Consider the following 24,804-nt stretch of genomic DNA (forward strand, 5'->3'; position numbering starts at 1 on the left):
CCAGGGGGACTTCTACCTCTGGGCTACACTCTTATATACTTTGTTTAGAATCAGGGTCTCACTAGGTTTGTAAGAGCCTCACCAAGTAGCTGTGGCTAGCTTCGAAAATACATGATCTTCCTGTCTCGGCCTCCCAAGTACTGGGATTACAGGTATGTGTTTCCATGCCCAGAGTACATGAATTTTTTAAAAAATTTATTTTTTTGTGGTACAGGGTTTGGAACCCAGGGGAATTTTACCTCTGAGCGACAGCCCCATCCCTATTAATTTTCCTTCTTCATTTTGAAAGAGTCTCACTGAGTTGCAAAGGGCCTTACTTAGTATCTGAGGCTGTCGCAGGACCACAATCCTCCTGTCTCAGCCTCCAAAATGCTAGGATTGCAAGTGTGTGCCACCATGCCTGACCGTACATGAATTTTTAAACTGAGATTATTCTGCCGGGCCAGGAAATTTTCTAATTGATAATTATTTATTTATTTATTTATTTTGGTGGTATTGGGGATCCCAGATCCATTTTATACTTTTTTTGTTTTATTTGGAAACAGGGTCTCTTAAGCCAGCAGAGCTGGCTTTGAACCTGTGCGATACTCCTGTCTCCATCTCACAAATGCGGGGATTACAAGCGTGCACTGCCGTGCCTGGCTTATAATTGAAAATTTTATAATTTAATCACTATTAAAGCAGAAATCTCATGAGCATTGCATTAAGACTAAAGTTCCTTTGTCCTGTCAGTATTGTTGATTTTAAGAAGCATGGTAGATAAAATAATTTTAAAGGTAGTTTGATCAGTTCTTGTTTTGCTTTTTGCTTTTTTTTTTTTTTTTTTTTTTTTTGAGGAGGGTTACTGGAAATGGAACCCAGGGTTGTTCAGCTCCCAAACTACATAGACCCATTAGTCTTTTAGTTTTGTCTTTTTTTTGGAACCGGGGATCAAACCCAGAGTGCCATACCTGCAAAGCAGGCGCTTTGCCACTGAGCTACATCCCAGCCCCAGTCTTTTAGTTTTGAAACAGGGTCTCACTATGTTGCTGAGGTTGCTTTTGAACCTGAGATCCTCCTGTCTCAGCTTCCCGGGTACTGGGATTACAGGCATGCACCATGACAGCATATTTTGTTTAGATTTGTTTTTAATATATGGAACTTTCTTACCCCATATTCATGTCAGCAAAAGGTGGTGGTGCATACCTTTAATTCCAGTACTTGGGAGACTGAGAAAGAAGCGCAGGTTTGAGGACAGTCTCTGCAAGAAGCAAGACTCTCATCCACCTAGCAGTACCCTGTTTGCTTGCTTGCTTGTTGTTTTTTGTACTTCTAGGGATTGATCCAGGGGCATTCTATATTCAAGATACACTCCCCAGCCATGTTTTTTTTTTATTATTTTGAAACAAAGTTTTAGCTGGGCATGGTGGCACATAGTAATCCTCCCAATCTGTTTGCTAGGGAGGCTGAGACTGGAGGTTCATAGGTTTGAAGCCAGCCGAACAATTCAGTGAGGCCCTCCTCCTCAATTTAGTGAGACTGTCTTTCCAAATAAGAAATAAAATTGGGCTGTGCTGCTAACTCAGAGGTAGAATGCCTCTGGGTACAATCCCCAATCCCCAGTGCCATTGAAAAAAAAAATTGGAGAGCCATGGCCCATGCTTGTAATCCCAGTATTTGGGAGGCTGACACAGGAGGATTGCAGGTTCATGGCAACATTTGGACATGGGGGGGCACTCAAGATCCAAACTATAGCTCGAAGGTAGCCTGGGTATCCTGTGACAAATTTTAATGAGCCAGGGGAACAATTTAAAGCTAGTGAGCTTTCCTAGCATGCTAAAGTCCCAGGAAAGAGTAAGTAAGTATCATCAGGGACTAGATACTATCAAAATTATATTATCTTATTTAATCCCTGCAAAAGTGCTGTAAAATAGTAGGTGTATTTATTTAGTGGCACTAGGCTTGAACCCAGCATTGCTGTACCACTGAACTATCTCCTTATCCCCTTTTGATTTTTATTTTGAGATAGGGTCCTGTTGAACTGCCTCCTGAGTAACTGAGATTATAGACTAATAGGTGGTATTATACTTATGTTGTTTGATGGTATGGTTTGTCCTCTCTGAAATTCATGTTTACTACCCATTATGAGGGGTTTTTTTGTTTGTTTGTTTGTTGTTTTTTTTTTTTTTTTTTTGGTGGTACTGGAAACCCTTCTACTTTCGGGTTGCACTCACAGACCTATTCTATATTTTTTTTTATTTGGAAACAGGGTTTCTTAAGACAGCAAGGCTGGCTTCGAACCTACATAGTCCTCCTGTCTCCGCCTCCCACGCGCGGATTACAAGCGTGCACCACCACTCCCGGCTTGTTTTGTCTTTGAGAAACTGAGGGCGGAACCTAGGGGCATTCTACTTCCAAACTACACCCCCAGCTCTTTTTATATTCTTTATTTTGAAACAGGGCCTCACTAAGTATATGAGGCTGTCCACGAACTGCAATCCTCCTGTCTCAGCTTCCTGAATGCTGGGATTACAAGTGTGCACCACTGCTTGGCTCATTGTGAGGTTTAAGATAATAAAACTTAATCTAACAGTGTTATTCAGAATTGGAGCCACTCAGCATGATGATTAGGTTTAGATTAGGTTTAGTAAGTAAGTTGTCAGGATGGATCCCTCAGATTGAATACTTGTGACTATTTCGAATAAAGGGAAGAAGATTCTCACACACACACACACACTTCTTAACAAGTGGTGCCTTTTAGTGCCTCTGGGCTCTTCTAGCAAGAAAGTTGTTATCATGTTCATTACCTCAACCTATCTTTATAAATTACTTTGTCTATGGTACCATGTTATTAATTACAGAAATCCAACTAAGATAATTGGATTCCTGGATCTGTTGCTTTGTTTATTTACTTGTTGGTTGGTTGGTTGGTTGGTTGGTTGGTTGGTTGGTTGGTACTGGAGATGAAACCCAGGGGAATTCTACTTCCAAGAAACACCCCCAGCCCTATGTTTTTTTATTCTTCATTTGGAAACACGGTCTCACTACTGAGTTGCAAAGGGCCTCCCTCACTAAGTAGCTGAGGCTGGCTTTGAACCTTGAGTGATCCTCCTGTCTCGGCCTCCCGAATGCTGGGATTACAAGCATGCACCACCAGCCCTGGCCCGCATCTTAATTCTTGCTGAGGCTCAAGGACTGTAAGTTCAAGGCCCACCTGGACTAATTAGAGAGACCCTGTCTCAATAAAAATTTAAAGCCAGGGATTGTGAGGATTGCCTGTAATCACAGTACTTAGGAGGCTGAGACATGAGGATCAGAGGTTCGTGGCTAACCTCAGCAACTTAGTGAGGCTCCCTTCAACTCAGTGAGACATTGTTTAAAAATAAAATAGCAGCAGGGCGTGGTGGCGCATGCTTGTAATCCTAGCACTTGGGGGGCCGAAACAGGAGGAGAGCACAGGTTCAAAGCCAGCCTCAGCTACTTAGTGAGGCTCTCAGCAACTTAGTGAGACTCTTGTTTTCAAAAAAAAAGGTATAAAGTAGTTCTGGGAGTACAGCCTGGAAGTAGAAAGCCCTTGGGTTGCACCCCCAGTACCACCTAAATAAGTAAGAAAATAAATTAATAATAGCAGCCAGGCTTGGTGCTCATAGTCCCATATTTTAGAAGGCTGAGATTAGGAGGATCTCTGTTCGCGGATAGCCTCAGCTACTTAGTGAGGCCATTTACAACTTAGACCTGTTTCAAAATAAAGAATACAACATAGGGCTGGGGGTGTATCTTGGATGTAGAATGCTCTTGGATGCCATACCCAATCCGTGAAAAAAATAAATAAAAGGGATTAAAAAATAGGGGTAGAGGTTTATAACTTAGAGGTAGAATGCCCTTGGGTTCCATCCCCAGTAACTCAAAAAGAAAATAACATCAAATGTGCCTAGGAGTGTAGCTCAGAGACAGAATGATTTGGGTTGAATCCACTGTACAAAAAAAGAGCTGAAGACATAGCACAGTGATAGAATCTGCCTGAGGCTCTTTGCAACTCAGTGAGAGCTCATTTCAAAATAAAATATAGGGCTGGGTGTAGCTCACAGATAGATTTCCCCTGGGTTCCATCACACACACAGAATGAATGAATGAATGAATGATCTATTTTCATTAATAGATGAAAAACAGTCTTCCATAAATAGAAGGTTTATTGATCCACAATGGTTAATCTTCTAAGACTTGATTTTAATTGTGAATGACAGTTCCTGTATGTGTTAGCTCTAAGCTATTACCCAGCCCAGAGGTAGCCTGTTTGTGTACATGTGTAAAATTCTTGTATTTGGGTGGGCATGGTGTAATAGGAGTATCATGGACCATCCTCGACAGTGTAACGGGTCCATGTAACAAAACCCTGACTCATGGTTTTATTTATTTTTAAATATTTATTTATTTATTTATTTTTGGTGGTACTGGGGGTTGAACCCAGGGGCTTTCTACCTCCACCCTATACTACCAGACCTATTTTATATTTTATTTGGAAACAGGGTCTCAGTAAGTAGCTGAGGCTGGCTTCGAACCTGCGTGATCCTCCTGTCTCAGCCTCCCAAGCAGGGGGTTTATAAGCGGGGGATTACAAGCGTGCACCACCACGCCCAGCATTGACTCATGGTTTGTTTGTTTGTTTGTTTGTTTGTTTGTTTGTTTATTTATTTTCTGGTGGCACTGGGGATGGAACTCAGAGGCCTTCTACCTCCGGGCTACACTCCCAGACCTATTTTATATTTTATTTGGAATCAGGGTCTCTTATTGGCTTCGAACCTGCGCGATCCTCCTATCTCCACCTCCCAAGCACGGGGATTACAAGCATGCGCCACCACACCTGGCAAAAAAAGTTTTTTTTTTCCTAATGTGTTTTCTTGAAAGTTAATATGCTTTAATTAATTAATATTGAAATAATGTTATTAAAACACATATAACAATATTTTTATGCTCTTCTATGCAGGCACTGAACTTACCTTCAATTACAACCTAGAATGTCTTGGAAATGGAAAGACTGTTTGCAAATGTGGAGCCCCGAACTGCAGTGGTTTCTTGGGTGTCAGGCCAAAGGTACCACCTTCCAAAATTTTGCAGTCTGAAAAATTGTGCAGTCTTAACTTCCTCACACTATTAGAGCCAAATCTTCACTTTAAGATAACTCTGACCTAATATTTATTAGGTGTCAATAGTGGTGCTGGCAATTTACCAAGTAGTCTGGCCCATTTTATTTCATAAAGGAGGATATTCATATATTTGCTGAAGCATTTTGAGCAGTTTCACTTTAATCATTGATATTTTTCTGTATAACAGAGCTGTAAAGTAGGAACTTGTAAAGGTCATCTCCCATATCTTATTGATCTCAGATCTTCTCATATTTCCTTATCTATGTTTTTTTTTTTTTTTTTTTTTTTTTTTTTTTGTGGTACTGGGGATGGAACCCTTCTACCTCCGGTCTACATTCCCAGACCTATTTTATTTGGAAACAGGATCTCTTAAGCCAGCGAGGGGCTTTGAACCCGCACGATCCTCCTGTCTCTGCCTCAAGCACAGGAATTGCAAGTGTGTGCCACCACGTCCGGCTTTTCCCAATCTACTTTGATTCTCTGTTTTATCTATGTCTCTTTTTTCTTTCTTTCTCTGTAAAGACACCAGAGAATCAGCAGTTGAATTTAATATTCTAGTATTAAGCCATACTATAATAATAATATAAAATGTAGGCCTAGTCTCATCATTAAAACAAAGTATAAAAACATTGTAGCCTGCTGTGTTGGCACACTCCTGTAATCCCAATACCTGGGAGGCTGAGATAAGAGAATTGCAGGTTCCAGGTCAATCTTAGCAATTTAGCAGGACCCGTGTCAACTTAGCGAGACCCTTTTCAAAACTGAAAAATAAAATAGAGCTGGGGGTGGTGTGTATCTCAGAGGTAAAATATTCCTGGATATAATTTTCAGTACCACACACTCAAAAGAACATGTGGCTCACTTTTTGGTGGGGTTTGTGTGTGTGTGTGTGTGTGTGTGTGTATTATAACTTATAATTTCATGTACATAACTTATAATTCTTTCACTGTTAAGTATTGTTTACAAGTCTTTATCTTGCTGTGTGCTGTGGAAGTGGGGTACTTGGAATTGAACCCAGGAACATTTTTTCGTAAATTTATACCCCCGGACGTGCAAGGTTGTTGACAGTCTGAGTCTCCTCCAACATACACTGGAATTACAGCATGTACCACCATGCCAGACCTGCTTTTCCTGAAAAATTTTTTTTTGGTCATGCTAGCGGTTTTTACCAAAGCTTGCTAATCCTATTTTATTTTTTATTTTGAATCAGGGTCTTGCTAAGTTGCTGAGAGTCTCACTAAGGTGCTGAGGCTTGTCTCAAATCTGTAATCCTTCTGTCTCAGCCTTCCAAGTGCTAGGATTACTGGTGTGTGCCTTCACGCTTGGCTAAGACTATGATTTTTTTTTTTTTTTTTTTTTTTTTTTTTTGCGATACTGGGGATGGAACCCAGGGCCATTCTACCTCAGAGCATCATCTCCAGCCCTATTTTGAAACAGGCTGTCACTGAGTTACAGAGGGCCTCAATAAATAGCTCAGGGTGGCTTTGAACCTGCACAATCCTGTCTCAGTCTCCCATGTATTGGGATTACACGTGTGCGCTTTCATGTCAGCTGGCTATGGATTTTTTAAATCAAATTAGGTTAATGTCTTAACTCTCAAAATAGACCAAGGTACTGGAAATATTCTTTCGTGTTTCCTGAAAGCCCTGTGGCTTTCATCACGCTATCCCTTTTTTTCCCCCCCTCTGGTACTAAGGATGGAACCAGGGGCATTCTACCTTGGAACTATACCTCCAGCCCTCTATTTTATTTTTTATTCTTTTATTTTGGAACAAGGTCTCACTGAATTTTCAAAGGCCTCACTAAGTAGTTACTGGGGCTGTCCTCGAACCGCCTTGCAAAGTCTTTGAGGCTGGTCTTGAGTCTGTGATCCTCCTGTCTCAGTCTCCAATGTTTGGGGATTATAGACTTACACTACTATGCCCACCTGTATTAACCATCTTAATCCTACAAACATCCAGGACCAATCAATACAACTTAATTTAAAATTTACACATGCAAGCCTTTTGCTTCAAAATAAACAAACATAGAAATAAAGGTTAGTTACCCTTAGCTCTAACTTGATGTGTCAACAAAAGCAGCATATTTTTCTCTTATTGAAAAGTGTAGTATATACAAAAGTGGCAGCTAATGCTTCTAGATATCACATGTATGTGATGTGTCAGGTGCCTGCATTTTTCTTTGCAACAGTCTTTGAGGGCTCTTCCTAGGGGAAAACCTGAATCTCATAAAGTTATTCTGATTATACAACTGAGTAGTTGACCCAGTGCTGATTTCTCAAACTGTGATCTTTAGAATCAACCCATTGCCACAGAAGAAAAGTCAAAGAAATTCAAGAAGAAGCAACAGGGAAAGCGCAGGAGCCAAGGTGAAATCACAAAGGAGCGAGAAGATGAGTGTTTCAGCTGTGGGGATGCTGGCCAGCTCGTGTCCTGCAAGAAGCCAGGCTGCCCTAAAGTTTACCATGCAGACTGTCTCAATCTGACCAAGCGACCTGCAGGTTGGTGCCAGAATCCATTCAAAAGTCTTGTTTTCTGTCAAAATACTCAGGCTCTAATGCCACTTGCTTTAGTCTGGAAGAAAGTGCCACTTGGTTTCTCTGTGCATACAGTGAGGGTTATGGTTCATATTTTCATTCTGGAAATGAATTTCAGCAAAGATTTAGAGTCATAAGTTATAGAAAACAGAAACTTGTAAAGTACTTTACTTCCCAGCAACCCCTAAAAGTTTGTTTTCTTCTCACAATCCATATTATGAAACTAAGAGTCAAATTTGTTTAGTTGATTTATTTCAAATAGGTGAAGCAGCTAGATGGAAAGCCAATTTTATGATTCCAGGGCCACAAAATTATGTTGCCTTTCCAAAGGAAGAAAGATGGAGACAAAGTATGACCTAAGCAGTCAAATGTGTTGGCCCCCCCCCTTTTTTTTTTTTTCTGGGAATGGAACCCAGGGGCATTCTACCTTCGACCTACACCTCCTGCCCTATTTTATTTTTTTGTTATTCTTTATTTTGAAAGTGTCTCACTAAGTTGGAGGGGGCCTCACTAAGAAGCTGAGGCTGTCTTAGAACTGCCTCCGAATGGGAATGCGAGGTTTACAAGCATAGGCCACCGTGCCCTGGCCGGTTGACACCCTTTTAAACTTATTGCTAAACCTACTTATTCCTACTAGGGTCTCTTCCCTTGTAGACTCTTTTCTTTGAAAAAGATATGGTTAACAGGTAACACATGAGAAAGCTGCTCAGGAGGATGTAGCACCCAAGAATTTGCAGCTGGAGAAATTAATGTTTTGGCATTGATTATTTTTTTAGGGGGTTAAAGATTTACGGAATTTGAACTCAGGGACATCATACATCTGAGCTACATCCCCAGCCTGATGTTTGTTTGTTTGTTTGTTTGTTTGTTTGTTTGTTTGTTTGTTTGGCAGTGCTGAGGATGGTGTAACCCAGGGGCATTCTACCTCCAAGCTACACTACCAGCCCTATTTTTTATTCTTTATTTTGAAACAGAATCTCACTGAGTTTTAAAGGGCCTAAGTAGCTGAGGCATTCTGTGAATCGCAATCCTCCTCCTGTCTCTGCCAAACGCTGGGATTACAAGTGTGCACCACACCCAGATTGATTTTTTTTTTTCTCTCTCCCCTTTTCATTGCTGGGGATTGAACCCAGGGCATTCTACCTCTGCACTGCACTACACCCCCAGCCCAATTTTTTTATTCTTTATTTTGAAACAGGGTCTCACTGGTTTTCAAATGTCCTCACTAAGTAGCTGAGGCTGTCCACAAACCACAATCCTCCTGTCACAGCCTCCCAAATGCTGGGATTACGAGCGTGCACCACCACACCCGACTTCTTCGCTTTATTTTTTTATCCCTTTTTTTTTTTTTTTTTTTTTTTTTTTTTGGTGGTACTAGGGTTCCTGGAAGCCCTTCTATATCCGGGCTACACTCCCAGACCTATTTTTTTATTTTTGGAAACAGGGTCTCTTAAGCCAGCACGGCTGGCTTCGAACCTGCGCGATCCTCCTGTCTCTGCCTCCCAAGCGCGGGGATTACAAGCATGCGCCACCATGCCCGGCTATTATCCTTTATTTTGAAACAGGGTTCTATTAAGTTATGGAGGGCCTCACTACATAGCTAAGGCTGGTTAAGAATCTGCAGTCTTCCTGTCTCAGCCTCCCAAGCACTGGGATTACAAGCATGCACCACCACACCCAGCTATGGTATCTATTCTCTTTTTTTTTTGGTGGTACTGGGGATGGAACCCTTCTACCTCTGGGCTACACTCCCAGACCTATTTCATATTTTTTATTTGGAAACAGGGTTTTTTAAGCCAGCAAGGCTGGCTTCGAACCTGCTTCTTGATCCTCCTGTCTCCACCTCCCAAGCAAGGAGATTACAAGCATGCGCCACCACGCCCGGCTATGATATCTATTCTATATGAGAAAATAGAGACCAGTAGGGGAAGCCATTCCAGGGTGAGGAGATTATATATCAGTAGTGGCCTGTCTCCCAAGAAGTACGAGAAAGCAGAAAACTTTGATGTACTTCAGTATGTATTACCCAGGGTAATAAAGTAATAGAAATGAAGATCGTATGAGGGCAAGGCCACAACACTGAACTGTCATTGCCAGGAAGTGAAAATGGGGGATTATTTCAGAATCTATTGCCTAGTACCTCAGGGACACAGGCTGACAGAACTGATCTTGCTGTCTGCCAATAGTAAGGTTAGTATAATTTGAGGGAGGAGTGGAAACACTATACATGGTCAATATTGTCAGATTTCGGCTGGGCGTGGTAGTGCATGTTTGTAATCCCAGCAGGAGGAGGAGCCCGGAGTATCATGGTTTGTGGACAGCCTCACCTACTTTGCAAGGTCTTTCACAACTCATTGAGACCCTGTTTCAAAAAAATAAAAAAAGAAGGAAGTGGTGATTTGGCCCAGGCCACCCTCCCCCTTCATGCCATTTTGGCATGGGGCTGTAACTATTTTCTGTATTTCTATCTTTTTAATAAACTTTAAATCTTCAAAAAATAAAAAAGATTTAAAATATAGACCTCTGGGTGTAGCTCCGAGGTACAATGCTCCTGGGTTCCATCCCCAGTACTGACCAAAAAAAAAAAAAAGATTTCTCAGGCTTTATAAAACAGAGATAAGTAGATATAAGCTCAGATTAGATTTGGGTCTTTTCCTAATCTCTGGACAACATAGAGAATATTTTCTGGTGGCACACCTGTAATACCATTACTTGGGAGGCTGAGGCAGGAGGATCACAGGTTTGAAGTTAACCTCAGCGACTACAGCTTTCAGCAACTTAGTGAGACCCTATTTCCAAATAAAAAATAAAATAAAATAGCTCCTGGTTTCTACCCCCAGTATCAAACCAAAAAAAATTAAAAATAAAAAAAAGTAGCGCCGGACATGGTGGTGCATGCTTGTAATCCCTGCGCTTGGGAGGCGGAGACAGGAGGATCGCACAGGTTTGAAGCTAGCCGCGCTGGCTTAAGAGACCGTCTCCAAAAAAAAAATATGAAATAGATCTGGGAGTGTAGCCCAGAGGTATAAGGGCTTCCAGGAACCCCAGTACTTGGGGGGGGGGGGATAAATAAATAAAATAAAATAAAATAAATGTAAAGTTAAGCCAGGCATGGAGGCAAAAGGCTTATAATCCCATTACTTGGGAGAATGAAACTGGAGGATTGCAGGTTCACAGCCCGCATCAGAAACTTAATGAGGCCATCTGCAACTTAGTAAGACCCTATTTCCAAAAAAAAAAAAAAAAAAAAAAAGCCGGGCATGGTGGCGCACATTTGTAATCTCAGTACTTGGGAGGCTGAGACTGTAGAATTGTAGATTCGAGGACACCCTCAGCAAGCAATGAAACTCATTTTAGCAAGACCCTACTTCCAAATAAAAAGTTAATAGGGCTAGGAGTAAGCACGGAGCTTGAATGCTCCTGGGTTCAATCACCAGTGCCACAAATAAAATAGATAAAGTATGCTTGGAGGTAGAGTGCTCCTGGCTTCAGTGTCCCATACAGAACACACTTATACATGCATACATAATACATACATACACAGACACAAATTTCCTTCCATTTTTTGCATCCTTATATCCTTTTCTTATTCCTGTTAAGTAGTGTAAATAGCTAGGATGTTCCTCTTTTGAGTTGTATATTTAAAAGCTCTGTAACATGATTCAAATTATGTTTTATTTATTTACTGCGATACTGGGGATGGAAACCAGGGACATTCTACCTCTGAGCTACATCCCAGCCCTATTTTTATTCTTTATTTTGAAACAGGGTCTCACTGAGTTGCAAAGGGCCTCATTAAGTAGCTGAGGCTGGCTTCAAACCTGTGCGATCCTCCTGTATTAGCCTCCCAAATACTTGGATTACAAGCGTGCGCCACCACGCCCGACTTATATTATGTTTTGACACTAAAATCCACCAGTAGAAGCATATTTTTTAAAAATAAAGATTATCTACTATTATCTAAAAATAATAAAAGTTGCATAGATTTGTAATGGATCTCTAAAAATAAATATGAAAGTGGTACATAAACAGTATGTCTAAGAGGAGCTTTGAGGTTATGGGGATTTTTGTTGTTGTTGCCTTTGGTGTTTTTGTTTTCTCCTTGTTAGGAATAGTTTTTTAAGATTTATGGATTTAGTTGGGCATGGTGGTACACGCTTGTAATCCAAGTGTTTGGGAGGTTGAGAAAGGAGGATTCCACAGGTTCGAAGCCAGCCTCAGTTACTCAGTGAGGCTCTCAGTAACATAGTGAGACCCTGTTTCCTTTAAGCATAAAATAGGTCTGGGAGTATAGCCCGGAGGTAGAAAAGACCCTGGGTTCCACCCTCAGTACCACAATAATAAAGTATGGATTTTGTCAGCCCTGGTGGCATAGTCCTATAATCCCATTCCTTGGGAGGCTGAGGCAGGAGGGTCATAGGTTCAAGGCCAACCTCATCAAATGGTGAGGCTCATCAATCTTAGGGAAACCCTATTTAATTGTGTGTGTGAGGGGGCATTTACAGTACTGGGGAATGGAACCCTGGGGCTTTTAACCTCCAAGCTACACCCCCAGTCCTATTTTTTTAGTCTTTTTACTTATTTATTTATTTGGTGGTACTGTTGGTGGAACCCAGGGGCTTTCTACCTCCATACTCCGAGACCTATTTTATATTTTATTTGCAAACAGGGTCTCTCTAAGTTGCTGAGAACCTCACTAAGTAGCTGAGGCTGGCTTTGAACCTGTATGATCCTCCTGTCTCAGCCTCCCAAGCGCAGGGATTACAAGCGTGTGTCACTATGCCTGTTTTTTTTTTTTTTTCTTTTTCTTTTTCTTTTTCTTTTTTCTTTTTTCTTTTGTGGGTCTGAGGATGGAACCCAGAGGCATTTGACCTCTGAACTACACCTCCAGCCCTATTTTTTATTCTTTATTTTAAAACAGGGCCTCAGCCAGGCATGGTGGTGCACGCTTATAATCCCTGCGCTTGGGAGGCTGAGACAGGAGGATTGCATGGGTTCGAAGCCAGCCTCAGCTACTTAGTGAGACTTTCAGCAACTTAGACCCTGTTTTCAAATAAAATATTCAAAAAAGGTCTGGGAGTATAGCCCGGAGGTAGAAAGCCTCTGGGTTCCACCCCCAGTACCACAAAAAAAAGAAAAAATAAATAAATGGGGCCTCACTAAGTAGCTGAGGCTGTCCGCAAACTATGACCGGTCTATGTCCGGTCTCAGCCTCCCAAATGCTGGGATTACAAGTGTGAGCCACCACACCTGGCTCCGGCTCCATTTTTTAAACCTTACTTTGAAACAGGGTCTTGCTAAGTTGCTGAGGGCTTTACTAAGTAGTTTAGGCTGGCTTCGAACCTTCGCGATCCTCCTGTCTCAGCCTCTCAAACGGGGGGATTACAAGTGTGCGCCGCCGCCGCCGCCGCCACCACCACCACCACCATGCCCAGCTAGGGAACCCTAGTTCAAAATAAAGGCTGGGGATTTAAGTTGGAGATAGTATGCTCCTGGGTTCAATCCCAAGCACCACAAAAAAAAGGCATGGATTTACTCCTGCTTATGTTTAATTGCTATTTTCTCATTGGGCTTCATATGTTCTTATTTATATAATTCTTTGTGTAGAGGAAGCTGAAAGTGATACACACAGGAAATGCCTGTAATCCTTTTACTTGAGCAACTGAGACAGGAGGATTGAAAGTTAAAGGACACCACACCAGGTAGCAAGACTCTGAGCAACCTAATGAGACCCTGCTTCATAACAAACATTCAAAACAAGGAAGACAGCAGGGCGTGGTGATGCACACTTATTTGTGTGTGTAGTACTGAGGATGAATTCAGGGATGTTTTACCTCCCGATCCTATTTATTTTTTATTTCTTTTACTCTTTTTGTTGTACTGGGGGTGGAACCCTGGTGCTTTCTACCTCTGGGCTATACTCCCAGACCTATTCTATATTTTATTTGGAAACAGGGTCTCACTGAGTTGCTAAGAGCCTCACTAAGCAGCTGAGCCTGGCTTCGAACCTACACCCGGCTTTGATGCACGCTTATAATCCCAGCCCTTGGGAGGCTGAGACAGGGGATCGCACAGGTTCAAAGCCAGCCTCAGCTACTTAGTGAGGCTCTCAGCATCTTAGTGAGACCCTGTTACCAAATAAAGTATAAAATAGCTCTGGGAGTATAGCTCAGAGCTAGAAAAGCCCCTGGGTTCCACCCCCAGTACCACCAAAACACACATACATAAGGAGGACTGAGAATCTAGCTCAGAAGTATAATACCACTGGATTCAGTCTCCAATAATGCGCGTGCGCGCACACGCACGCACGCACGCACACATAAAAGGAAGCTGAAATTCTGGGGCAGAAGAGTGGCATGAATTCACTGAAAAATGTCACTGGTTGAGGTAGGCATGATGGCTCAGGCCTGTAATCTTAGTACTTTAGAAGCTGAGACAGGAGGTTCACAGGTTGGTGAAAGTAGTGAGACTCTCATCAAGCTAGCAGGATCCTGTTTGAACATAAGAATAGGGCTAGGGCTGTAACTTGGAAGTAGAACACCACAGTACCACAAAAAAAAAAAAGGAAAAAAGAAGGTGGTTCTTTGAAGGTATACTTTTGTGTAATGGCCCAACTCACATTCATCCCTTTTCCCTAAGTTTTTGTTCATTTGTGTGTTTTTAGGGAAGTGGGAGTGTCCTTGGCACCAGTGTGATGTCTGTGGGAAGGAAGCAGCCTCCTTCTGTGAGATGTGCCCCAGCTCCTTTTGCAAGCAGCATCGGGAAGGGATGCTCTTCATTTCCAAACTCGATGGACGTCTGTCTTGTACTGAGCATGACCCATGTGGGCCCAATCCTCTGGAACCTGGGGAGATCCGTGAGTATGTGCCTCCCCCAGTGCCAATGCCTCCAAGCCCCAGCACTCACCTCACAGAGCAATCATCAGGAATGGCTGCTCAGGGCCCCAAGATGTCAGATAAGCCACCTGCTGACGCCAACCAGACGCTGCCACTCTCCAAAAAATCTCTGGCAGTGACTTGTCAGAGGCCACTGCTACCTGAAAGACCTCTGGAGAGAACTGACTCCAGCTCCCAGCTTTTAGATAGGGTCAGAGACTTTGCTGGGTCAGGGACCAAATCCCAGTCCTTGGTATCCAGCCACAGGCCACTGGACAGGCCGCCTGCAGTGGATGGACCAAGACCTCAGCCATCTGACAAACCCACTCCAGTGACCAGCCCAATCTCCTCGCCCTCAGTCAGGTCCCAACCACTGGAAAGACCTCTGGGGACAGCTGATCCAAGGCTGGATAAATCCATAGGTGCTGCCAGCCCAAGGCCCCAATCACTGGAGAAAACCCCAGCCCCTGCTGGCTTGAGGCTTCCACAACCAGAGAGACTGCCAGTCACCAGCGGTCCCAAACCCCAGACTTCCGACCGGCCTCCAGACAAATCCCATGCCTCCTTGTCCCAGAGACTTCCACCTCCTGAGAAAGTACTATCAGCTGTGGTACAGACCCTTGTAGCTAAAGAAAAAGCACTGAGGCCTGTGGACCAGAATACTCAGTCAAAAAACAGAGCTGCTTTAGTGATGGATCTCATAGACCTAACTCCTCGCCAGAAGGAGCGGGCTACTTCTTCTCATGAGGCCACACCACAGGCTGACGAGAAGATGCCAGTTTTGGAGTCGAGCTCATGGTCTGCAAACAAAGGTTTGGGGCATATGCCACGGGCTCTGGAGAAAGGCAGCATGTCAGATCCTCTTTTTCAGCCACCTGGGAAAGCAGCAGCTCCTTCTGAGCACTCCTGGCAAGCTGTTAAGTCATTCACCCAGGCCAGACTGCTTTCTCAGCCTCCTGCCAAGGCTTTTTTATATGAGCCCGCAACTCAGGCCTCAGGAAGAGCTCCTGTAGGGGCTGAACAGACCCCAGGGCTTCCCAGCCAAGCAACAGGCCTGGTGAAGCAGATGGCCAGAAGCAAGCATCTACCTGGATTTGCTGCCAAGAGTGGGCAGTCCTTCAGGTCTCTTGGGAAGGTCTCGTCTTCCTTCCCCACTGAAGAAAAGAAATTGGCAACCACAGAGCAGAGTCCTTGGGGCCTCGGAAAAGCCTCAACAGGGGCAGGACTCTGGCCCATCGTAGCTGGGCAGACACTTGCACAGTCTTGCTGGTCTACTGGGAGCACACAGACACTAGCACAGACTTGCTGGTCCCTTGGAAGAGGGCAAGACTCCAAACCAGAGCAAAGTACACTTCCAGCTCTTAATCAGGCTCCTTCCACTCACAAGTATGCAGAGTCAGAACAGAAATAATATTAGTAAATGTCATATGACCAGACAAGCTGCCCCCAGGATACCATTTGGGGAGGGGAATCTTTGGGGTTTTTTTTTTTTTTTCCCTTGAAAGACATACCCTGAACAGTTTCCCTCTGTCATTCTTATATCCCACTCAGAACTCTGGTAACATTAGCCAGTGAGTGCTTTTGGTTGTGTGAACCATGTATGGAAATTCAACAGGTCCCACTAAAGGAGACAGACAGTCTTGAGTTTCTATTCCCCAAATTTTACACATGGTCAACTTAAATAAAAAGTCCACTCTGGAGTCAAGCATGGGATTCAATTCCACTGGTCAAGTTGGAAAGTATAGGGGCTCTCAAAGCTATTTCCCCAGCCCTGCAGAGCTCCATTGAGAACACCCTTAGAACCTTTGGGCGGAACTGATGTTCATTCAAATCAATGGCAATTTCCCAAGCATTCATGTGTGCTAGGCAGCGGGCTAGTCAGTGATGGGAGATAGACACATAAGGCCTGATCTGTGTGAGCCTAACTTGCCTGCCTGGGTTTCCAGTGTGTTGTGACTAACCTTTGTCCAGGAAACAGTAGGAAGTACTGAGGGGCCCTGAGTTTCCAGGCTCATTTTGAAATGTTCTGTGTGGCACCAGAAGTGGCTGTGTTGAACAGGTGTCTCCTGGTTGGAGCACGCCTGTTTTATATGGGCATGCATGAATGCATACATCTACAAAGCTCTTGTTTGTAGACAGAAGCATGCTGCATCAAGGCCAAGGAGGACTGTTGGCTGGGGCAGCCGTTGCTGTCCTGTCTGTTGTGTGGAGTCTGAAGATTTGTCCTTGGAGGAGCAGCTGCTTATGGGGAGCTTACCTCTATGAGAATGTAGCTTTCTAGCAGTGGAAAAAGACAATTGGCAAGCTTACCTTTCTTTTTTACTAGTTTTCCTCCTTTCACATAAACCCGCCCCATTCATATTTCCTCAAACACTCAGGTGCTTTCAGATTTCAGTCTCGGGCAGTGGACACAGGGAGTCTCTGGCAAGCTCTGAGCTAGATACACCAGCTTCAGGGAGAGTGCCAGATGCTGATGGAAAATTATTCATCCCCTGGTCCTTTCTGCCCTTCTAACTGAATAAAGGGAGTCCTCTTCTTTACCTCCTAGAGAATTACTGTGTTCTCTATTGAGGGCACTTCCCTGCTGACTTAGCTCAAAGGCAAGCCAGACCCCTTCCCTAAGACTGGAAAAAACGTGATGTTTGGAGCAATGTCCAGTCTAAGAGGCTATTCCTCATAACTGCTGATCATCTGTTACTGCTGCCCTGAGCTGGGGCCCAAGGGCTGGGAAATCTGTTGGTGCTACCCTGCCCTGCCATTCACCCAGCTCATTGACTGCCAACAGGAAGTGCTGTTTGGCTAGTTTCCTCTCACTCACCCACCTCTCCTTTGTTCCTAGACCAAAACGTGTTTACCTCTCTGCTTTGCCAACTCAGCCAACAGCTTTAGCCAACAGGCCATCTCCTGGCCCAAACATCTCCTGGTCTTTCTGTCTCAGTTACAGCTTTTACACCTTCTACAAGATTCTCTATTTTGTCCCAGTTTTCTCCTCCTCAGTTCCTGTTGAGGTTACTCCCACCACTTACAAGAGGACAATAGTGGTTATAGAAGCATTTATACTTTATATAGAGAGATTCAGAATAAAATCTGCTTTTATTTCCCAAAGTCAGTCTGTCGAGATACTTGAACTCAGGCAGAGGGATAATGCTGGGCAGGGCTGTCCTGAGTTTAGGGGCCTAGCCCTGCATTTCACTGAGACCTCAGAATCTCCTCTGAATTCCACCTGCCTCATTCTCCCCTCTTTCTCTTCCCACGTCATCAAAGAGAATTAAGCTCTTTGCTCAAAAGAAAGAAAAAACAAAACATCTTACTTTCTTTTAACATTTTAAACCATGAAAAGATATTTTTAAAGAAATTCACCCAGAACATTAAAGCTCACTATATTAAGTATTTATCATGTGTGAGAATAAGAAGTATATAACTGCAGCTAGTAGGCCCCTTCCCTAATCTCTTAGGTTGTGTGAGTAGGTTTGCTTGGTGCCAGTCCTGTGCCCTTTGCTCTCCTGTCATCTGTAGTTGTGATCAGAAAAAAAAATAATCTGCACTGCACTGTCAGAATCTCCTTTCACTATGTTGTGTGTTCAATTTTCGTAGCTCTTTGTTTCATGAAATAAACTGTGAATCTTGGGGTGGGGGGGTGTGTGCAGGCTATGTAAAAATTTTAAGTGGATAAGATTGATCCTGAACTGGCTTCCCTGAAGTAGGCTTTGTTGGATAATTGACTTCAACTTCAACAGCCATCTAGAAATGTCTCACAGGACCAGGAGGGAGTGAGGGATGGGAGCTTTGGTCAGCCACGTCGTGGTTTCATTTTGGTTCTTTCCATTCTCCACCATTCCCTGGAGACTTTGTCTCTGACCTGCTTGGGAAAACCACCTCTGAGTGGGGTTTGGGGAGAGGGTCTCAAATGGATGGAGAGCCAGACCTCTGTCCAGGGCTACCAAAAGACTCTCAGCTTCTTGAATGGAAACTAGAAATTCAATCCTTTGCATCCACTGATAGCAGCAAGTGATACTGGAGAGTTGGAATCATGGAAGCAGTTGCTGTCCAGTTAGAAGCAGTCAACACAACTGCTGGAAATTAGCTCTTATGAAGGTGGACAGAGGGTATCCTTGTAGCCTTCAAGTATGTAATGAGAACTTTTCTTCAAGGAGGTGTAATTGGCTGTTAAAAAGAAATTGTTATCTTAAAGCATTGTGCAGGACCGTATTTTGGTGTTGATATTTGGCTAAGTGCTTGGAAAATAGGAACTCAAGAGAGTATGCCCATGAGCCAGCTCCCCAGCCAGAAAGTCTTTTCAAGGGATGAGTTTGAAAATGGGAAATCCTCCATAGGTAACTAGAAAACTAATACCTCTCCAAGTCCTATTAAGTATAAAAAACTTGGAAATGTTGAAATTTGCATTCAAAGCCTCATTTGGTCCTCTTGCTGAAGCCAACCCATTTTAACAGAAAACAGCTGTCATTACTACAGTAGCATTTATATTTTAGACATCTGCTTTCCCTAAAGTAACCGAATTAGAGATTACTTAAAATCAGTCTCATTAGCCGGGCATGGTAGCACACACTTGTAATCCCAGTACTTGGGATGCTGAGACAGGAGGATCATATGTTCATGGCCAGCCTCAGTTACTCAGGCCCTCCGCAACTTAATGGGACCCTGTTTCAAAATAAATAAGAAACCAGGGCTAGAGTATAACTCGGAGGTAGAATGCCCCTGGGTTCCATCTCCAGTACCGAGGTGGGGGTTGGGGGAAATCAGTCTGATCCTCTTCCAAACCAAATCAACATCTTTGACATTAATGAAGATTTTATTCTTTACATCCTGAAGAATAAAATCACCCCATAGACAGAGCATGACATTTATTAGCAATCCTTACTGGCTTGGCACCATCTACTCACTGGAGCTGGATTCCCAGGTCATAGTCTGAAGTTTCCTCATGAGAACCAAAGGGCAAGGAGATCTGGTCTTCGCAGCTTCCACCTGGAGAACATCAAGAAAGCACTAAACTGGGTGGGTTTTACCTGTAGTTCCTATAAAGCAGACGTTCTCCTGAGTTTTTCTTGAGATGCTGTCATCGTTTGGGGGTTCGTCATCAGGACAGAAGAGCTGTGTCCTAACCTCTGAAATCATAGCAGGAAAGGAGCTGCCTCAAGCCCTGTTCCTGCCAGGTAACATCTAAGCTATTCCATGTGATAGACATTCCATGTCATTTAGAGCTCTAGGTAGCTACTGCAGGAGTTTCAAATGGCTGTGGCCAGTTAGCTCTCAGCTGAGCTCCCTAGGCCAATACAGCAGGGCTAGAGGTTGCTGTAGTATAAATTGAAATACGAATGGGTAATTGCTTTGTACACAAAAAATGTAATGATGGTGCTAATTTTGTGGTATGAATAAGCACTGCCAAGGGTCAAGGGAGTGGTGACTTAAGAAACCTGGGTTCCTGTTTGTGAGGAAGAGATTTTATGTAGAAAGGTTTCCTTGAGGCCCTCTAAGGTAAGGCAGAGCCTCAGTGAAGCCTGAACCTAACCCTAGAGTGGTCTGGCAAAATATAGAAGTGGAAGAGATCCCATATCCAGATGGAGGTAGCCATAGTTTCTCAGGGTTGGGGGTCACCTTGTCTGTAGCCTCCATCCACACTGCCTGGAACAGGTTGGTAGAGAGCTCTGGTTGTGGGGTCTCCCTCCACTACCTTCTTCCACTCTCACGGGAGCACCTCTCATGCTTATGAAGATTAAGGGTTATATTTCCTAAGGAAGTGGAAAGAGTTTTATTTTAATAAAAAAAATCCACAACCTCAGAAGAAATGTTTCCTATCAACATAAGCAAAGCAGCACATGTTAAACTCTTATGTGGTCCGTTCCCTATAGCTCCCTCCCATGACTCAGAACACTGAGTTACTGGAGAGGCTCCAGGGGTAGCACCTCAAAGTTCATCAGCACAGCTTCACGGACAGAGACAGACACAGAGCAGGGTCCTGGTGTGTTAGGCTTCCAGGGCAGGCAGAGCAGGCAGTCTCCAGGCTGAGGTGGTGCTGCCTGTATGTGTGTGCAGGTGAGTGTGGAAGATGGGTGAGTGCAGCATGCAGGAGCCCACGGAAGAGTAGCTTTCTAGGTCTTGGCAAAGAAGCTGACAAGAGAGCTATCTATATTTTTAAGAAGGAGGTGTGTGTGAGGGTTTCAGCCAAGATCCATCACTTTTTCCCCTGCCCTCACAGGTTGTCAGCTAGAAGTGAAACTCCTAGTGAAAGAGGGGAGCCCTGTGCTAGGAGTCCCTATAAACATGTACTGTAATTCTTTGTATATAGAAAAAAATTACTGTAAAGTAAAGTTTAACTTTACTCTTATGGCCCTTGCCCTGTGTTTTGTTTTATTGTCCATGGTAGATGTAGCCTAACAAGATAGAAGGTTGGTTTGGGGTGAGATCAGAAGCCAACTCCAGACATAGTTCCCTGGGCCCCGGGGTACATGACAAAGCTGAGCCTCCAAGCACTTCATAGGAGTGACGGGGGAAGTTTCCTCCCAGGTGCCACTGCCTACATAAGCGTCTTTTCCTCCTTTTGGGTATGGCTCATGTCAGATTCAATCTCCTTCACAGGAAGCCTCTGTCACACAAGAAGGAAGGGTATTTTGAGGAATTGGTTTAAAAATGAGAAGTGGAACCAAAACAGTTTGAGTGTCATCATGTTAGTCACTCTAAACTCTTCACAAGCTGGTGTTAGGCACTGTAGGACCTTAGGCCAGACTTAAAGGCAGGAAAACAAGGGCAAAGGATGATTCTCAGCCAGCCCCTGCTACTTACTGAGGCCCTCTTTTCAATATAAAAGAACAACAAAATAAATGGGTCTGACGCTAGGCGTGGTGGCCCTTGGGAGACAGACAGGATCTCGCTGGTTCGGAGCCAGCCTTGCTGGCTTAAGAGACCCTGTTTCCAAATTTAAAAAAAAATATAGGTCTGGGAGCGTAGCCCAGAGGAAGTAGGGCTTCCAGGAACCCCAGTACCACCAAAAAAAAAAAAAAAAAAGGGTCTGGAGGTGTAGCTTGGAGGTAGAATTCCCCTGGATTCAAATCCTCAGTACTACACACACACACACACACACTGTTAGTTTACAGTTATCATCTGACCCTTTAGAAATACTTGGGCCTTCAAAGCACGCGCGTGCGTGCGTGCATGTGTGTGTGTGTTTGAGAGAGAGAGGGAGTTACTGTGGGTGGAACCCAGAGGCTTTTCTACCTCCAGGCTATACTCCCAGACCTATTTTATATTTATTTGGAAACAGGGTCTAAGTTGCTGAGAGCCTCACTCAGTAGCTGAAGCTGGCTTCAAACCTGTGCGATCATCCTGTCACAGCCTCCCAAGTGATTACAAGGGTGTGCCACCACACCCAGCCAAAACCTAAACTCCCTGCTCTTTTCACCAGAAAGCCTTCAGTTTTCAAAAGAGCTTGGGGAAAGTGTTAGTACTGGAGTTACTTTCCACTTAGGATCCCCACAGCCCTGATCACAGTAGCGATCATCTCATCTGTAGATCAGAAGTTTGAGCTAAGGGTTTGTTTTGTGGTGGTAGGAATTAAACCTAGGGACATTCTACCTTCAAACTACACCCCAGCCCGTTTTTATTTATTTAAAAATAGGTTGAGCATCGCTCAAACCTGTGATCCTCCTGTCTCAGCCTCCCAAGTACTTGGATTACAGGCGTATGCCACCAAACCCAGCTTTGAGCTAAGGGTTTAATATTTTTTCAGCTACCAGCTGAATTGGGTCTGTGTCTGGATTCATAACTTTTCTGTCTTACAGAATCTAGGGCTTGGCTGGGCACAGTGGTACAGGACTATAATCCCAGTACTTGGGAGACTAAGACAGGAGGATAGTAGGTTTATGGCCAGCCTCAGCAATTTCGTGAGACCCTCCTTCAAATTTAAACTATAAAGAGCTTCAGTACCATCAGACCACACTTCAGGGTGTCCTTGAAAGCTGAGGATCTTAGTCACAAACTTGTCCCATGGCCCCAGACATGACAGTTGCAATAGAGTTGGCCAGACACCTGTCTGGCTATACACAACTTTAGTGCTCTCCTAGTGTTTGTTTGGCACCCAAAAGTAATTTTGTATTACCCCATCTCTATTTTTACTCCCCACAAAAGGAAAGGGTTGGGACTATAGCTCTGTGGGAGAGCATGTGCCTAAGCATGCATAAGGCCCTAGCTTCAATCCCTGGCACCACACACACACACCAAAAAAGAGAAAAAGCCCTTTGTTTCTCTAAAATCTAAGTGTAAACCTTGGGGGAAAGTTACTTGGTTTCCAAAGGAAAATGAGAAGTGGGAGGAGTCTTAATATAGAAAGTGAAACTAGCCAGGTAGCACCAGGAAAAACTAGGTGTCTTGACACCCAGTTCACACAGCAGGGAAAGGGGCTGAGTGTGATTCACAGTGCATTGATTTTATTTACAGATCAGAAGCCACTTAAATAATCTGTAGACACAAGTACTTTCCAGGGCAGAAGCCTGGGATCCAAATCAGCCCTAGCCCTCCTCATGCCCACAAGCAGCCCAATGCTGCCTCCATTCCATGGGCCAGCACAGGCAGGTGCCACCTCTGCTGCCATGGGGCCAGGGATAGCTCGGACATTGGACCACCGAAGCCCAGACAAGAGCTGGGTCCAGTGCCTCTGGGAAATCCTTTAATCTTCCCCAGGCCAGATGAGTGGTGACTCAGTGATGACAACAGCTGTAGAAGTAGGGGTTTGCCTTCTGGCCCAGGTCCACACCCTTGTCCTCTGTCAAAGAGAGAGATGGAAGCTCAGCACCATTTTGGTGGGGTGATCAGGTAGGGTTAGACAGAGCCTAGAGGAAGTCTCCATAAAGGCTGGGAAGCACACACCTGTCATCACCTGGAAGGCAGCCACACTGACGTAATCCTCTGCCACTTTCTGGAAGAGCTCGTCTAGCAGGAAAAAGATGAGGGCCCGATGCCAGTAGCCCTGGGATCTCCCAGTGACCCAACCCTCTGGACTCCATCCTGCTTCCTCTGGTGTCCCTGCCTGTTCTGCTAGGAGGCCCCAATTAGCACTCACCCACACTCTGGCCTGTCTTGCTGGATGTTTCAAAGAGCTGAGCTTTGATATCTGCAAAGAGAAGTGCCTAAGACTTCATACCTGAGAATCAGGTCAAACAAAGGGGAAGCCTAGCAGTTCAAGAAGTCTTCTGGGTTCCATAGGTTCAAGGAGGCCAGAGAGCCCTAGGGCACCTGCCATAGCAGCCAAGACAGTCCCTACTTCCTGTCACCCACTCAGGTAGCCACCCCACCCCCAATCCCAGGGACTGAGGAGCAGCTACTGTCTGCATAGTCCTGGACATCATGGAAGTCCACCCGTCGACGCCTTCGGTCTTCTTCTAGTAGATCACTCTTGGTGCCACACAGGTAGATTTGACAACCCTAAGGCAGAAAACAAAGCCAGGATCACCTCCAGGTGCAACAGAGCCAAGACCCTCATTTTCTGGCCCCACACTTACCTCCTCTAGGCTGCGCAGCTCCTTTACCCAGAACTTTGCTCTCTCAAAGCTGCTGCTGTCAGTGAGATCTTAGTATTGGGGCATGCAGGAGACAACCAAGAATGAGGGGCTGTTCTGAGGTCAGCCTGGCACCAATCCCTTGTTTAAAGAACAGCCCCAGAACCCTCTTACCATAGCAGACGATCGCAGCCTTGGCACCACGGTAGTAAATTCTGCTCATGGCCTCGTAGCGCTCAGAGCCTGCTGTGTCCTGAAGAACAAGAGAAGGCTGGCCTCAGTTACTGGGCTACTTCCCAAGACTGTAAACTAAGCCCACATTCTCCAGATCCCCATTTTCCAGATGAGAAAAGTGTCTGGAGAAATGGCCCCTGTGACGCCTTTGGTCGACCAATAATAGGCAGGACGCAGGCCTCCTCAGGAACGGGTTTCCCCAATACCAGATGTCCAGGGGACTTACCCAAATACCCAAAGTCACTGTCCGGTCTCCAACGGACATCACTTTGGCCACGAAGGCAGCCCCGATGGTCTGCAGTGAAGGGGAAGAGATGAGGGCCGCGAGTGCAAGCTGCCCCCTCCCTCTCATACCTACCCCTCGGGAGCGCACTCACGTTCTGATAGGGCCCCACCAGGAAGCGGTCGTGCACGTATCGCTCCACCAGGCTCGTCTTGCCCACGTACTCCTTGCCCAGCATCACCACCTTGACGTCCACGCGCTGCCCGCTCATGCTCCCCGGGCCGCCTCACCCGCGTCAGGGTCCCTC

General features: G+C 44.6%; 2 protein-coding genes across 5 annotated transcripts in view; one reads left to right on the top strand and one right to left on the bottom strand.

Moving 5' to 3' along the window:
- Window positions 1-15,945, top strand: part of NSD1 (nuclear receptor binding SET domain protein 1) — a gene marked incomplete at both ends in the record, with an annotated part of 147,582 nt that extends 131,637 nt beyond the window's left edge. For 3 of the 4 annotated variants that reach the window (XM_080697722.1, XM_080697723.1, XM_080697725.1), the window contains 3 exons: window positions 4,964-5,070; window positions 7,419-7,623; window positions 14,324-15,945. In XM_080697722.1, coding sequence (XP_080553848.1) covers window positions 4,964-5,070; window positions 7,419-7,623; window positions 14,324-15,945 — 1,934 coding nt within the window. The remainder of the gene's footprint in view (window positions 1-4,963; window positions 5,071-7,418; window positions 7,624-14,323) is intronic. The other variant, XM_080697724.1, reaches the window with a different exon arrangement.
- A 7,297-nt stretch (window positions 15,946-23,242) lies between these two features.
- RAB24 (RAB24, member RAS oncogene family) lies at window positions 23,243-24,768 on the bottom strand (the record flags this gene model as incomplete). The annotated part of the gene is made up of 8 exons (XM_080695960.1): window positions 23,243-23,307; window positions 23,412-23,474; window positions 23,605-23,655; window positions 23,867-23,966; window positions 24,044-24,111; window positions 24,215-24,293; window positions 24,501-24,569; window positions 24,652-24,768. 8 exons carry the CDS (start codon window positions 24,766-24,768, stop codon window positions 23,243-23,245), a joined length of 612 nt encoding a protein of 203 aa, XP_080552086.1.
- Window positions 24,769-24,804: the final 36 nt, after the last annotated feature.

The sequence above is a fragment of the Muscardinus avellanarius genome (genome assembly GCF_963383645.1).
Source record: "Muscardinus avellanarius genome assembly, chromosome: 1".
NCBI lineage: Eukaryota > Metazoa > Chordata > Mammalia > Rodentia > Gliridae > Muscardinus > Muscardinus avellanarius.